Here is a 15,491-nt window from a genome sequence, read left to right on the forward strand (position 1 = left end):
TGAATGCGGATTGACCAAAAAGGGTGCGGTCAATTGTTTGGTGCTTAATACATGTGTAAATAAATTTCCGAAGATTGGAGTCATGATATGGTGTACATTTGATTTCTATGCTGATATAAATATTATTGTTGTTCCATTAGAAAGAAGAAAAAACAAATATATTTGTAAAATAGGAAACAGTTTTTCATACTGATAAGTATCTTTGAGGAAAATGCCGATACTTACGGGCTTATCTCGAAGATTTCATATGTTAACGACGGATGCAATACCTGGACCACCTCGAGTAGAAATCAAAGGATATACTCATAATTTAAACACCGTTGAAGGAAGCGGCAAAGCAAAGACGAAATCGGAAGGCGACAAATCTTTGATCACTGGTTCTGCACCTACGAATACTCGACCTTCGGAGACAAAACAAGACTTTGACGAAATTAAGTTTCCTACCAGTGATGAAAAGCAACGTAACAAACCTAATGTTAAAACAAAAACAAAATCAAAACAGTGCAAGTACAACAGTAAGTATACTGCAGTTGTTAAAGCTATACAGTCTAATTCGATCATTCGTAATTAAGTGACCAATATTTGAAGTTGTATTCCTGTTCTTAGCGCAAGGAGCACGCATTGTGAATTACAATATAATTAATTCGAATGGAGTGAACATCGGCTCAAGAACTAGTTACATTTGCAATGTTAATCAATTTCCTACGAAAAATACGACGTCGTCGCAGGGTTCCTGGCCGAAATCGAGTACACAACAAATGCCCGCGGATGTCGAACGCTTAAGCACGTGTACCGATGAAATCACATTGGAGGATATATTCATTATTAAGACCCACATTGGACACGGCTGGAAAGACATTGCCAGAAGGCTATTATATTCAGATGGTCAAATCGAACAATTCGAAGAAAATTATAAATTCAGAGGAATAAGCGAAGTACATTAAATTGTTATTTACAAATATACAATTGTTTTTCTTCTTATAAGAATATTTGCTAATGAATGTTTTAATTTCCAGGTAATATATCAGATACTCTTAGACTGGAAACAGGCTAACACGAAAGATGCGGAAATTGGTAACTTAACAAACCTATTATGGGCCTCTCAAGAATACGATTGTGCAAAACGATTAGTCTCTTCTCGAAAAGATTCTACTTGATACATTTCATATATTCCAAGTTTGATACGTTATGATATCGTCATTTTTTTGTTTACTGATCAAGCCATCATGGGTGTAGCCAGAGAGGGCACTTGCCCCCTCCCTCCCCCCCTGGACGGAAAAAAATGGCTTTTGCCTTACTCAAGAACATTGTTTTCGTCGAAAAATATAATATTTTAATATCACTGAATATAAAAAAATGAATACCAAGAATTATATGCGTGTGATTATCTTCTTATACGCGCCGAAGATAACGTAGCACCTAGATTATTATCTTCTATTCTTGTACTAAAAATCTGATTTTTACAATGTTCAAATTCAGTTAACATCTCCTTTAGACTCTTGTTTCCATCCAACACTAAAACTGGTGCTGGTACAGTAAATAACGTTTGATGATAAAGCCATTCTTCATGAATGTCATGAATTTGTTTCAAATATTCTAATGACACAGAATTTTCTTCCATTCTTGCTCTTTCTTTCATCCTCTGGTATACAATCTCCGGGGATGTCCTTAAGTATACTGTTTTTAAAATAAACACAAATATTTAATATAAGTAATTAACATTCCCGTATTGAATAATAAAAATATAATTATGTACGAAACTGATACGTTACCTATTAAATCTGTTTCTATATGACAATTTGTTATACACCAATCGTACCAATCTTCTAAGATGACAGTCTCTATGTCTTTCAATGTTTTTGAACGTTTCATACTTTCAATAAAACATCTTGCACTATACACTGATCTTTCCATGATTTTATATGGGAATGAAGTTTCATGTGTGTGTAATTTAAGCATTGTTAGCTGTACATAGGATTGAAATAAAAAAGCATATCGGGTAGGGTCAGTGTACATCAATTCCTAAACATGGACAAAACATATTTGTTATCCCATTTGTTTGCACACTAATACAATGTAATGCTACTACATTTAAATTTATAAAGTTTTACTAGTAAGTTAGTTCCAGCTTTATTTCGCCAAAGCTCTACAGGTTCTTGCAGTACCGTTACATTCTTGAATTTCTTAAAATGACTCAAAAATGTTGTTTTACCACTTCCTATATTTCCCTCTAGGCATACTGTAAAAGGCCGTTTGAATAATGTACATGGAGTAGCCATTTTTGTTAATACTGTGACCACAGATTTTCCTTCATGAACATAATAAATAATGAAAAAGTAGTATCAATAGAAATCTATTCTCTAAAGTATGTAAATATTCTTAATCGCTTTGAAATTCGTATTGAATTGCTTACCGTCAACAAGCAATAAAGAAAAGTATCAAACTTTTCAAAGAAATAATTGCGTTTTAATTTAAAATAAGAACTAACACTTTAAATACTGTTCACACACGTTAACCTACTCCACCACAAGCCATGTAAAATTTTCAAGTATATCTCGTGGCACCACAAGTATTTAGTTTTCAAAATAAGCAGACTTACTCATTTCAGACTTAATAAGTAATAACTACACTAAAAAAAAGAAATTCTGCGAAACACGGAGTAATTTGATGTTATTGAGATTTACCGCGGCATTTTACTTGGAAGCACAGAACTGAATGCTTACACAAAAAGGTTTCTTGTAAGCACTTCTAAGCAAGTACGATAATTCGCGCGGGAAAATGTTGAGATGTGGTGATCACGTGACGATCCCTGTCTATTCACGCTAAAGAATTTTATTTTATCATGGATGAACAGTAGTAACTAGTAACTTTTTAAGTAGCTCTGCATTAACGAATTTTAATTAATACCAAACGTTACGAATATAGTATAAATAACAAATGCAGAGGGCAATGTAGGCAAAATATTATCTGTTTGAGCTAAGGATTGAGCAAGTCACAAAATACGTTACTTTTACCAGACCGTTTCACGAGAGTAAGTGTATTGCTTGACTAAGAGAATTTATTCAGTCTCACACAAAATCGGCCTTCTACAAACTCCACTTGATTATTGTACTATTAATTAATAAAAAAAATTTAGTGAAATGTTTTGTCATCCTAAAGCACAAGAATTTAACCTCTTCAAACCTGACTTTTTTCAGGAAAAATTTTTTTATGGAATTCTTTTATTTGGGACAAAATCCAAACTTCAAAATAAACGTTAAAAACACCGTTCATTGTAATATGTACTAGGTCTGAAGAGGTTAATGCAGTATTTTGTTTAGAAGAATGAAAAAGATAAGTTTGATGGATGTTTGGGGTTCTTGTAAACAGTTACGGTCCTGCCATCACGAACGGACCAATGAGAGGTCTAATCGCGTGCTGAAACGGTCGTCATTATTACTGTAACTTATTCCATTCTTAACTGAAACGAATAACATGTGTAGAATTATCTTTAACTAAAATGAATAATACTGCATGCTACCATTCGTGAGTAAACATTATGCTTAGGGTTGTATACAATCTACAATCTTTTAGAAAGAGAATTATCCTGTTTTACGGTACATAACGCAATACGCAATGAGATGAAATATATACCCGGCATTTCTAATGTTGAATTGTGATCTTCTATCAGAATGATTTATTATTTAACAAATACAAACTTACCAAGAAAAGTCATGAATGTCGACATTTTATTATCACGCAACGTTTAAATTATAGGAATGTAAACAAATTTGAATGTTTTTCTATTCTCGACACACTCTCACCACCTCGTTTACACCATTTAATAGTCATGAAGTACTTACATTATAGATGTACTTATTGGGCTTGATAACAATCACCAATAATGTAATACTAGTGTTGCGTGGCCGTTTAATAAAGATTTTGTAATTGCGAATTTAGGCAGGGTTCGGGTCCCCGTGGAGCGCTGATACGCTCTTCTCGAGTTAACTTCAATAAATACTCGATAAATGAAATAAAACTCAGGAACTTGTATTTGAACTTGTTAACAAAATTATAAAATGAACAATAAACTTGAATTAACAATACATTAAAGTTATTTGTGCTTTTCTACTATTTAGAAAAGTAAATATCAAATACGAGTAATTTCTAGTCATCAATGTTATCATTTTGACATTTAATCAATAATTAGTTATCTAATACCCTGATTCATTGCCTCAGTTACGCTGTTGTACAATTCATATTTGCCGCGCCTAATTTGAATCTGCGCCTACAGATGACAGTGTAGTTACATGTACTTATTCCTAAAATTCTGAACAGATGGCGCTTGATTCTAAATATTACCAGTTGCGAATACGCAACACTAGAAACGTAATTTCCCCAAATGAATTACTGAAAATCGCGTAGGCGCTTATATCAACAAAGAGCTCATTCCGAATAGCATCTTATTTGGAGCAATAAGAATAGACTTCAGTAACATCCAATGCATGTTTGTAGCTTGATTTTCTGGGGCGCTAGCACCCCACTACTATTCTTGTGTCACGCTCAATGTTACCGATAAACATTGAGCTTTATGTGCTTTTGTTTCGATACCGAGTACTGTTGGTATCGATACCTGCGGTTGCGATACCAAGTAGGTATCGAACAAAAATACTCGTATCGAATGGTGAGTATAGACCTGTGTAGTAGCACCGACTAGGTATAGGATAGACCTATCACCTTATGGGACTTCGTGTCTCATGTTCTGAAATACCGATAGTATAAAAAGTCAGGGATTAATATAAAACATAAAATATACAGATTATGTGTCGCGTGTAAAGAACTGTTAGGTTTCTCCACCAATCAGAAACGATCACGAGAAATCACGAATCACTGTGAAAAATTACCGTAATTGAGAACGAACGTGATCGAATCACTAATATGAATGGAATATATAACACTTCATTGGTGCTAATAATACTCAGAATTCATGCTTTATCGGTAACGTCGGATATTGACACTAAAATGGTAACAGGGCTACGTAGCCCTATGAACGTGGGACAGAAAAAAGCATTGGATGATAGGTCTATTCTATACCTAGTCGGTGGTAGTAGTTTGGTAACAGGGGTCATAGAACCCCCGGTGGAGGCGCCAGAGACCCTGTATAAATCACGAATTTTGGGTATTATTAGCACGAATGGAGCATTATATATTTCGTTCGTGTTAGATACGTTGTTTCGTAGAGATTGATAATTCAGTATACAGAGGAATCACGCATCGAATTGTCAATGTTTTTAAAAAACACGTATTGAAGATGTCAAAGCTGGCAATTTTGTATGCAGAACATCGATTCTGTAGGCTTTAACAAATAGTTTAACATCATGGGAAAAGATATGTTATCGCGATTAGTACGATTTTCTTTTGGTTTTCATCACATACCACTGGACATCACGAAAAAAGAGAGCTCTTATTTTACTTGGTAACTCAAGTCAAGTGAGTCAAATTGCCTGAGTGGGATGCATAGATTAACTGCCGGTGCACTATAATGTAAACATGACTGAAGAACTTTCCGGTGTGACAATAGTAATATTTATTGCGGCTGGCGTGTTAACAATATTATTATTGTTTATTTTTGCAAAACGTCAGATTATGAGATTTGCCTTGCGATCACGTCGTGGCCCTCATATTCCTATTGGACACGATGCCAAAAAGGTACGAATAGTTACGTTGTTCATAGTATTCCTGTTACAAATGAAGACTTCGTTCAATTTTTTAGTCACTAAAGAAGGAAATTGAAAGGCGAATTGAAGTAATACCTAGAATCCAATACGAACCACAACTTATTAGCGATCCACGATTCATCGTGACACCTCACGCGCAAGTTTCGCCACATTACTATAGACTAAAAGCAGTAGACGACGTCAAAGTATTGGGTAATTATACCTACACGTTTATTGTAACAAATTAAAAATTAAACCTTAAATCGATGGTTAATATTTTGTTCTTGTAGAAGCGGAAATTACAAAATATGATAGTTGTCTCAAGAGACATCCGTCTGAAAATTTAAGAGCTTATTTTCTTTCTACATTAGCCACTCCGCTAAATGAAAGCGGGCAACGGTTAATTCATCAATTTTGCGATTTGTACGAACATGCTAGGCATGATCCGACAGAATTTGGAGATGAAGAGTACCAAGAATACACGCGATTGTTTCTTAAATTAATGGATGCGTAAGTGCTTTTAATAGAGTGCTTATTATAATGTAATCGCATATATGTTTAAATTCAACTGTTTTGTTTTTTTAGAGCCCGTCTACTAAAATCTTATCCAAGTAGTAGAAAATCTAGTCCAAGTCGTACACCTATAAAGAAAAGTGTTGAGACAAAACGAAATATATTAGAGCCTCGAATGAAAATGCCAGAAGACCATACATTAAGTGGATCAAGACCCAACACATTGACAGTTATGACTCTAGATAATAGTGAAACATCTGTTTAGCATTATGAAAACTGGCACAAGGTGTGCAAGCAAAAAGGTGTTCTACAGTATTAGATATGTTTCATAGTATGACTTCATGTTTTCTTGTTTTAATTTCTTATGTTAAATCTGCAATTTGTATAAACACATTTATTGTAAAAATTGTTTCCTTGTAATATATATAATTTATATTTACACTTCAGTCTTAATCGATAAATATTTCGACCATACCTCCTTATAATATGAATTATGTCTTACAGAAATTAATGAACGATGAAATATGAGCTTGTACATACTAGGAATAGTACTTGTTCTCATGTTGTTTAACCATTCCATGATCTAGAACATGTAAGAGAAACGAAATGTTTGTCAGCTTTCACAACATTCTTCCTAGAGAAAAGAATTCACTAGTTTTAAAGCATTAACCGATGCACAGAGACATATGTAATTGCAGCATACCTGAGGAATCACATGCTTCCAATCTTGCCTATCAGAAAGGATCGAGATAGCATGAGGAAACAACTCGACTCGGACGTTCGTAGATGTGGCCAATGAATCTTGTTTCATTAATGTGCAATCGATGCCAGACACACTGATGATAGACACGAATAAAACGCTGCAGTAAAATTGTACTTTGTTACTATTGTCCTGCGACGATTCGAGCAATAATCCTTGAATCTGTGTCATAAAATCTACTATCCAATTTGTGATGGACTTCACAAATTGCATTTCCCTGTGTATTCTTTGAATAGTTTCGAGAAGATACACCTGTACGCTTTGGAAAAATATTAAAATGAGTTTTTATGTATAGTGGTATTCAAGAGAATTGTGTCAAATTATAACACGCAACAGTACTTTACATTTACCTAGGTATGGATGCTGTTTCGTCGATGAGTTCGTTCAACCACGTTAAAGGAGATTCAGGGCATTTCTTTATAATGAATTCAGCTCTAATCACGATGGCATTTTTTAATTCATTAATTGTTATTTCCAACCATGTTCTAGGAGATGTAACTTTCTCCAAGTGCTTTGTCGACAACTCCAGAACTGCTGTAATATAAGGCTTGAAACGTTCGCAAGTTAAATCTACTCTATAGAAAAGTTTCTCCAGTAAGATGGATAGGAGGGTGAAATTCTTGTCGCTCATGTCTTGGCTTCTTAAAGTTCGAGCATATGCAGACATAATAGAACCGAATAAGTTTATAAAATGCTCGTTATTGAAATTCATTTTCTGTAGTACATATTTCAATGTGGTTTTTAAGAACGGTTTAATGTTATTCGGTTCGACGACTTGACACAAATCTTCAAGATTCGAATACAGCATGAAGCACTCGTTGTTTAGGTGGACATCGGGGTTAGTTTCTGATTTATACGTGGACAAATAATCTTCTATAATAGATCTGGCAGACAAAGATACCTGCGCATTGTAACAAGCGATGGAAAAAGCATATTTTTTAGCTTCGGGTGATAGAACGGCAGTATCTTTGAGGATATTCCAATTAACATTTGGCAACGGTTTTGGGTATCTTTGAGCAAAAATTCTCAGGCATTCCGTAATAATACGATGATTATTAGATTCAGCTTTGTTAGATCGTCTCAAATATTCACCGACACCTCTTATTACGCTTTGTTTCGGCAAATATTTAAAATTCTCAGGCTCCCCGTGAGGCCAAATATAAATTCCTGATCGAAAATTAGACACTTCTTCGTTCACGAATGAAATTAACAGATCTCCAGCAACGGACAACGCTGTTTTATTTATTTTCTGAAGCATTTCTATCCAACAAGTGGAGGGGATGTATTGAAATACATCTTCCGGTTTTGTTGGAACATCCGTTGACGTTACGGGACCCGTTTTTTGTGTTATAAGATGCGATCGAAAGTCTGCAGGTAATGTTTCCAGAGACATATGCTCTAGACGATAACAACACAGTGATTTAAGCGCAGATTCGATTACTCTGGTATCGTTACACATCGCGTATTTCCACAAATTCGAAACTATACCAGTAATCAGTTGATCATGCTCTTCGATAGCCAGAGACGACGGATACGAAATAATATCACCGAACAATTCGCAAAGACTCTCTAAGACAACGGCACGTTTCTCTTTCTCCATTTTTGGGGCTAATACTCTCCAGGTTGAAGAAATATCTATTACAGAAGCTTTACAAAGCGCAGAAATACTTTTAATAGCGAGTGCGCTTGCGGTTCCACCATTTATGTCTGTTGAACGATTTAATATTTGTGACAGCAATGGTACCAATGTTTCTCCATGTTCAGGATGATTTTCACAAATATACTTCATAGCTCTTGTACAGATTGCGTTCGAATACCAAGAAGGATCGGTTTTCGTTAGATCAATTATTGCAGCCAACACAAACCGGCAACACCTTGGTTGTGCTTTCAATGTTTTCAGATACAGCTCGATGGCACAATATTTTAATTGGCTATCACCCTGCAGTAGCGAGTCCAAAGTGTGGGTAACAATCGGAACGTTTTCTCTCATAGTTACTAACTCTGGTACAACAGGCAGCAAGTACCTTAATTCTGTGGTGCTTTTACTCTTGGCCAATTTACATAATAATAGAGACAGCAAATGTGATTCGAAACTTTTGATTTCTCTGCAAACATCCACAAGTATGCTGCAGCTTAACTTAGCTGCTTCTGGATGTGTTGTTTGTAAAAATAGTCCGGACAATAACAGTTTACATTTGTGCTTCAAATCGATTGGTACTTGCGACATACCCTTCAACCAGAGTAAAATATCATTTGAGTTGCAGACATTCAGACTACGCACGATCTCCACGTGGAACTGAACGTAAGGATCGAAGTAACTGAAAGTTTTGAAAGTTTTACTCGTGAACACCGTGTCATCGTAAGCCGTACGCTTCACTCGAACGAACATATTTCTTATTAAATTTGTTGCTATATCCAAAGCATCCGAACATAACATGGACGGGTATGCCAGCCACTTTAAGATTGATGCCATCAAAGTGCTCAGAAATATATCGTTGCATACCATTTTCTTTGTTATTGTCGTACCTGTAACATAATTTGACAAAACTTATAGTACAAAAAAAGCATCAAGTTTCGTTTAAATTTCGACTACTCACATGTTTGCAGAATGCTACACAAGTAACTAGTTGGGCATAAAGTTATTATTTCTGCCAATAATACTAACATAAGATTTCCTATATTTACATCGCACTGATCTATAATCACAGATAATATGTCGAAGTTTGGTCTTGGATCCGATCCATGTTTTAACAGTTGCAAAGACACAGATGCTATTATTGGTGCGAATGCTGTACAATACCCTTTATTTTTCTCTAGTAATGCTTTCTCCGTGAATTCTAAAATTCGATAGTTTGTATTTACACAGGAACGGGCGTCAGCGGTATGCAACCAAAGTAAGACTTCCGTCTGTAAATATATGCCATGGTCCGATTTAATTAATAATTTCCAAACAGGCTGCATACAGCAGTCGAATGTATTTGAAGGATTACATAAAATATATAGAAAAACAGGACGTAACATTTCTATGCTGTTTTTCTTGATTCTGAAATACTGGGATATTTAGTATATGCACAAACATATCCTAGAAACATACACTTTTCTACACACCCTGGATTCTGATGATTCATAATGTACATCATTTGGTTTAATACAGTTTGCCAACTGTATTTATCTTGATTTAAAATCATTATAAAAGGATGTTGCGGTGCATGTAGTGTAAATGGATACATGGCATTGTTTTCATTATTGTTTTTTAAAATCAAAGTTAACAAGCGACCAATAGCGGTAGCAGATACTACAAAATTTCTAAAACGTAAGGTGTGCTTGTTATGAAGCTTAATGAAAAATTTAAGGAACGATGTGCACTAAAATGACATATGTATACACTTACTTCATAGAAGAGATGCTGGATACAAAGGAGGTCAGTGCTTCGCCGACATCCCACAATCCATTTTCGACTAGCGCGATCAGAGCTTGACAAGCGGATGCGCTGAGTACAAGGTCTGCACTGTCTCGCTTTGCGGACAGCAGTTTAAATTCAGCTATCTGTTACAAACAATAAAATCAGAAGAATATCTAATGAAATGTTGTTTATACGCTAACATAAAATCGAAGGTTTACTTGCGAAATATTAACATTGGCACCATCGTTTCTCTTTTTCTTGATCGAATCGAAGAGTTTCGATATTGCCTGAAAGAAAAAAATATTGTATACGAAGCATTAAAACAAGAACAAAATATTCGGTGTAAAAGATGCAAATAACTCACATGTGATATCAAAACAGGATTTGCGGATTTTAATTTGTACTCTATTTCGTCCATTTTACGCGAAGAATCTGCATCAGGTAGTTCTTTTCCGATCGAATCCTACGTATTTTCTTAAACGAAATGCGGAAAATAATTCAGACGGTGCTCAGTGCAAGACAGATGTTAATTCAAAATCATGCATTCAGGTTATAACGCATAACCTACAGTTGCAGTTCTCGCACTATACACAATCAATCGAAACACGTGGGTGCACCTATGACTCATAGGCTACGAGTCGTGTGTCGAATCGTGTTACACGACTAACTTACGATTCATGCGCAACACTACTTTCAAAATTAATTATATTTGTATTGCTCTATATACTTACGCGTTAAGTATTTACAGTTATTCTGTCGAGAGAGAAAAAGCATTCCAAGTAGATCAAACGGTACGTTGATGAAATGTTTTCGCATGATAAAGAAAAACAGGATTTCTAAAGGAAAAAAGAATCGCGCCGTAGAACAATGGCTCCAATCGATGATACCGCAAAGAGTGAGATTTTTCAATGTATTTATTCGTATGGACAAGTTGGAGCATAGTGCACAATATATTTAATATATAGTAGTCTGAGGAAGGGGATCAGAATACATTCTGGAGCTTGAACACAATATCTTACAATTTAACGACAAGATGCCTGCATTTCTGTACTTGTTTTCTGTACGTAATGTTACTCGTATATTCATATATTCGAAGTGTATAATATATAAAGCGCAACGACTCGCTATTTTTATCGTTCTAGAAAAAAAAAAAAAAAAAAGGAGACGAGAATACGGGTCCTTGTTTATTACATTACGATACGTTACGATACATTTCAGTCCGTCTTCACGTTGTCGTTTGCTTTCTTTATTCGTTCCGAGGATTTTTCGCAATGGATTATGCAACATCGTGGCAAATACACAGTACTCGCTAAAGTATATCCTTAGTTGGAAGTTGTCTCCAATTGCTAAATTACATCCATTGTTTCGCGTTACGGTTTGCACGGGCCGAATTTTTAGGGTGAGATCAGGACACGAGGGACATGGATCGTATCAAAGGTGTGTGGGATGTATTATAATAATATCGAAGAAGAATGATATACCGTGGAGCAACAAGTTTTTCCTTCGAAGACGAAGTTACATACTAAATTGTCGATCACCTGAGAGAAAGAACGAATTTTACGGGTATGCGATGGGCTGCTCGGTCAAACAGTCTGTTTTCCAGATGATTTCACTGTTAGTACGAATTCGGTGTTGGAAGTATGCGAAATGGATTAAACGTTCTGGTAAATCGACGATTGGAGACATCTCCTTTACCTCGCGTAATTAGCGATTAACGATCTATAGTAAATTTTGTTTAAAAGCAAATACACTTTACAGCCTATACAATCCGTACAACTTCGTTTTTCATTTCCCTTCTTTTTTTTTTTTCAATTTTCTCTGTTTTACCCCATTCTACGAGAATTTACGTTTGCGGAGAGCGTAGGGCAGGTCCAGGTACTTAGGCTATCTGCATGTTTTCACAAAAAATTTGTCACGATCGCATTCGTCTTCTTTCTCTCTTTAGCGTTTTGTTTGTTTGTTTCTTTTTTTTTTTTTTTATAAAAATCACAGCACAGCACCAGCATTTTACTTTAAAGCCTGCCCCCATTTCTCCTTCGAACGCCTCATTAAAACTGAGACGCGACAAATGTTTACACCTCGTTTCACTGTTATTCTGCTAAATGAATCGTCGGTATTTTTTTTTTTTTTTTTTTATTCGAATTAAGAAGAACAAAAAAACACGCCTTGCTCTTTTTTGTTTTATTTGGCATTCGCGGCACTATGCACGGGACGATAAAACTATTTTCGTATTCTTGGCAACGCGTTACTTTTCTTTTTTCTTTTTTTTTTTTTGTTTACCAATCGTTCGTCGCACAAACGCTTTCGTCTCTCATCGATACAATAATAAAATAATGCAACCGATAATTATTAATGAATAATCGTAATAAAAGATACAAGGGTAATAATTGTTACTGAACTAACGTTAGGTAGCCATCCAGGATACTATGCGCTTGTATCCGTGACGGCATTAGCATATACCTAATAGGTTTTTTCCTTTTCTCATTAATTAGTCTTATTCTTCGTTTTGTCTGGCCGTTCATCCCCCTCACTCTTTCTGTCACCCTTTCGCTCCTTTACTCTCTCTCTCTTTCTCTCTTTCATTCTCATTCTCACTCCCATTCGTACACGTTCAGCATCATTCTCTCCTACATTATTCGCGGTACCGCTAACTACCGTTATTTTTAGTAAACAAATAGCGTTCTAGCGTATTCAAATGTACAATCGCTTAATGTCGCGTCATCGTCATATTTAGAATCCCGATTTTTCCCTCTATACTGTCCTACGAGACGAGTATCTCAATTATTTCCATTTTTTTTAAATATATTTATATATATATATATATATATTACCGACATAATACATCGATAGGTAATCAAATCGTCTCAAAGAATCGTGTCATCGTCCAAGTGTTTACACAATTTCTCTACAAAAATGTCGAGTTTGCGAATACGCAATTTTTCGTTTCTTTTTACAATAAAATACAAGGATCTATATAATAGTATAATGTCCACCCGTTTATGCACAACGTTTTCCTCGTTTAAAACACATTCGTACGCGGTATACACAAAACAAACAGAACAAAAAAAAAAAAAAATATGAAATCACGCAATACGCAACGCACAGCACACGCACGCAACGCGTATCTCGGTTCCCATTCGCACTCACACACACACACACAAAGTGTACCTTTCGGAAACTTTCTACGTAGGATAAAAATGTGTTGCCTTCGATGCCGATTTTTGGGAAAGGGAGGCGGACGCGCGCGCGGTTTTCTTGCGTTGCTGGAATAATTAAAAAAATTGGGTTCGCGACCCAATAGGATACACATCGACCCGCCCTTCATTGCCTATCCCCTACGCGTACAAAAATGAAGAACAGTACGGGCCATCGAGGAAGTCTTTGTCTGTCCAATAACGACATCTAAAACACGTGCATGGTACCACGGTGTATCGAGAGCCTTTTCCCTCCCCCCTCCGTTGCTCGTTCGCTAAACCAAGCGCGAGTACTTTCAAACGCATCCAACCCGCGACCATGTGGTGTTCAAGGAACAACACCACTGTTTTTTGTTCACGAATACTTTGTGAGATTCCACGACGACAACCGGAACACAAAACAGTTTGTTCCGAGGAGTCGACAACGCGACGTCCGTTCGACACGAGCCTCGGAGCGTTTACGATATACGCGTTCACCGTCCAAACATCTACACTTTTCTTCCACTGCCTATTCGAGTTTCGTGGTGTCCCTAGCATATTCTTTCCCTACCACCGTTACCGTCGCAATTTACTTCGTGGTCGCTTCGTTCTGGACTATCGCCACTCTCTCATCGATCTATCGAAGAAACTATGAAAACATAAAGAAAATTCGAAACACGACTTACGTAAAACTCGGGGCAATTTTCGTCCCAGATTGTTCTCGAATTGCGTCTAGTAGATAATGACGATGTCGTGATACCGATATTTCCGTAATTTTGCGTTCTTTTAAACAGATTTTCAGTGCACTCATTAAACATCCAAATCATCCTTCCGTCCGTCATTGAAATGTTCCACAACAAATACTAAGAAAATAATTGCTTGCAAGGCAGTGACACAAAGATACCACAAAGAATGACATTACCAATAGTAATTCTTCTAGAGTTCAGTAGATTGTAGTAGAATCGTTCGGCTCGAATTCGAAAGAGTAGCAGCCAGTCTCGCTTGTTAACCGAATGAAACGCCCTAAAGAAGCCAACTCGCTCTCTGAAACCTTCCTTCGTCCCCCCCCAGACCTCTTTCAACTCGCGAAGCAGGCTGAACAAGCGATTCGACATCCGCGTATACACGATAATCCAAACGAGACTAACAAAGGAAATTCGCTAACCCGAAAATTCAGATTTTTTTTAAATTTTGCAGGTTTGTAGGGTACCTCAAGAACAGTATAGCGCAATTTTTGTTTCTCGCCCAATTTCAGTTCTTCAGGATGAAAACATCTCTTGAAGGTAGATAGGTGTTCCCATATTTCCCTGTATATCATTAAAACTATCGTAGATATAAAGAAATGGTTATAATAAAAATCGAATGGTGCAATTAAATTGATAAAAATTCTTTGCTTAAATAAAAACATCTCCCCCACTTTTATTAATTATCAATTTAATTGCATCATTCTATGGAGCATAAAAAGCCATTCTATTTTTATTCTAACCATTTTTTTATATCTACGATGGTTTTAAAGATATACAGGAAAATATGTAAACACCTATCCACCCTCAAGGTATGTTTCCACCCTAAAGAACTGAAATTGGGCCAAAGACAAAAATTCCGCTATACTTCTCTTGAGGTCTCCTACAAATCTGCGAAGTTTAAAAAAAACTCGGAATTTTCAGTTTACCGAACTTCCCATGTGAGAGACAGTGAAAAAACGCGACTAAAAAACAAATGCCGCCGATATTATACACTTGGCAGGCGGGGTTGACAGGTGGCGCAGAAACACACATACACACACACACACACACAGCTGGCTCTGGTAGACGCTGTCGGATAGGTGTGTTGTAGCCGGCGGTAACAGGTGGCGCAGAAACACACATACACACACACACACACAGCTGGCTCTGGTAGACGCTGTCGGATAGGTGTGTTGTAGCCGGCGGTGGCCAGTCGAAGAT

General features: G+C 36.4%; 4 protein-coding genes across 6 annotated transcripts; 2 read left to right on the forward strand and 2 right to left on the reverse strand.

Moving 5' to 3' along the window:
• LOC107194710 lies at positions 1-1,296 on the forward strand. The gene is made up of 4 exons (XM_015584375.1): positions 1-55; positions 141-515; positions 607-935; positions 1,017-1,296. The coding sequence occupies exons 2-4, from the start codon at positions 212-214 to the stop codon at positions 1,155-1,157; spliced, it is 774 nt and encodes a 257-aa protein (XP_015439861.1). The 5' UTR covers positions 1-55; positions 141-211; the 3' UTR covers positions 1,158-1,296.
• Positions 1,297-1,311: 15 nt separating this feature from the next.
• On the reverse strand, positions 1,312-3,811 carry LOC107194711 (deoxynucleoside kinase). 3 transcript variants are annotated; one of them, XM_015584378.1, is made up of 4 exons: positions 3,703-3,811; positions 2,112-2,239; positions 1,773-2,022; positions 1,312-1,677 (listed from the first exon to the last, which is right to left on the reverse strand). In XM_015584378.1, exons 1-4 carry the CDS (start codon positions 3,725-3,727, stop codon positions 1,385-1,387), a joined length of 696 nt encoding a protein of 231 aa, XP_015439864.1. In that variant the 5' UTR covers positions 3,728-3,811; the 3' UTR covers positions 1,312-1,384. The 3 variants fall into 3 exon arrangements, with proteins under 3 accessions (XP_015439864.1, XP_015439862.1, XP_015439863.1); XM_015584376.1 differs by having other exon boundaries at positions 2,112-2,308; XM_015584377.1 differs by lacking the exon at positions 3,703-3,811 and adding an exon at positions 2,414-2,655 and having other exon boundaries at positions 2,112-2,308.
• A 1,500-nt stretch (positions 3,812-5,311) lies between these two features.
• Positions 5,312-6,648, forward strand: LOC107194783 (uncharacterized protein C1orf43 homolog). Its single transcript, XM_015584477.1, has 4 exons — positions 5,312-5,688; positions 5,753-5,909; positions 5,987-6,206; positions 6,282-6,648. Exons 1-4 carry the CDS (start codon positions 5,530-5,532, stop codon positions 6,472-6,474), a joined length of 729 nt encoding a protein of 242 aa, XP_015439963.1. The 5' UTR covers positions 5,312-5,529; the 3' UTR covers positions 6,475-6,648.
• LOC107194782 (focadhesin) lies at positions 6,646-10,790 on the reverse strand. The gene is made up of 8 exons (XM_015584476.1): positions 10,737-10,790; positions 10,591-10,659; positions 10,361-10,515; positions 10,078-10,275; positions 9,567-10,012; positions 7,320-9,495; positions 6,913-7,228; positions 6,646-6,792 (listed from the first exon to the last, which is right to left on the reverse strand). Exons 1-8 carry the CDS (start codon positions 10,788-10,790, stop codon positions 6,646-6,648), a joined length of 3,561 nt encoding a protein of 1,186 aa, XP_015439962.1.
• Positions 10,791-15,491: the final 4,701 nt, after the last annotated feature.

Source organism: Dufourea novaeangliae, unplaced genomic scaffold, assembly GCF_001272555.1.
Source record: "Dufourea novaeangliae isolate 0120121106 unplaced genomic scaffold, ASM127255v1 scaffold8, whole genome shotgun sequence".
Classification (NCBI taxonomy): Eukaryota; Metazoa; Arthropoda; class Insecta; order Hymenoptera; family Halictidae; genus Dufourea; species Dufourea novaeangliae.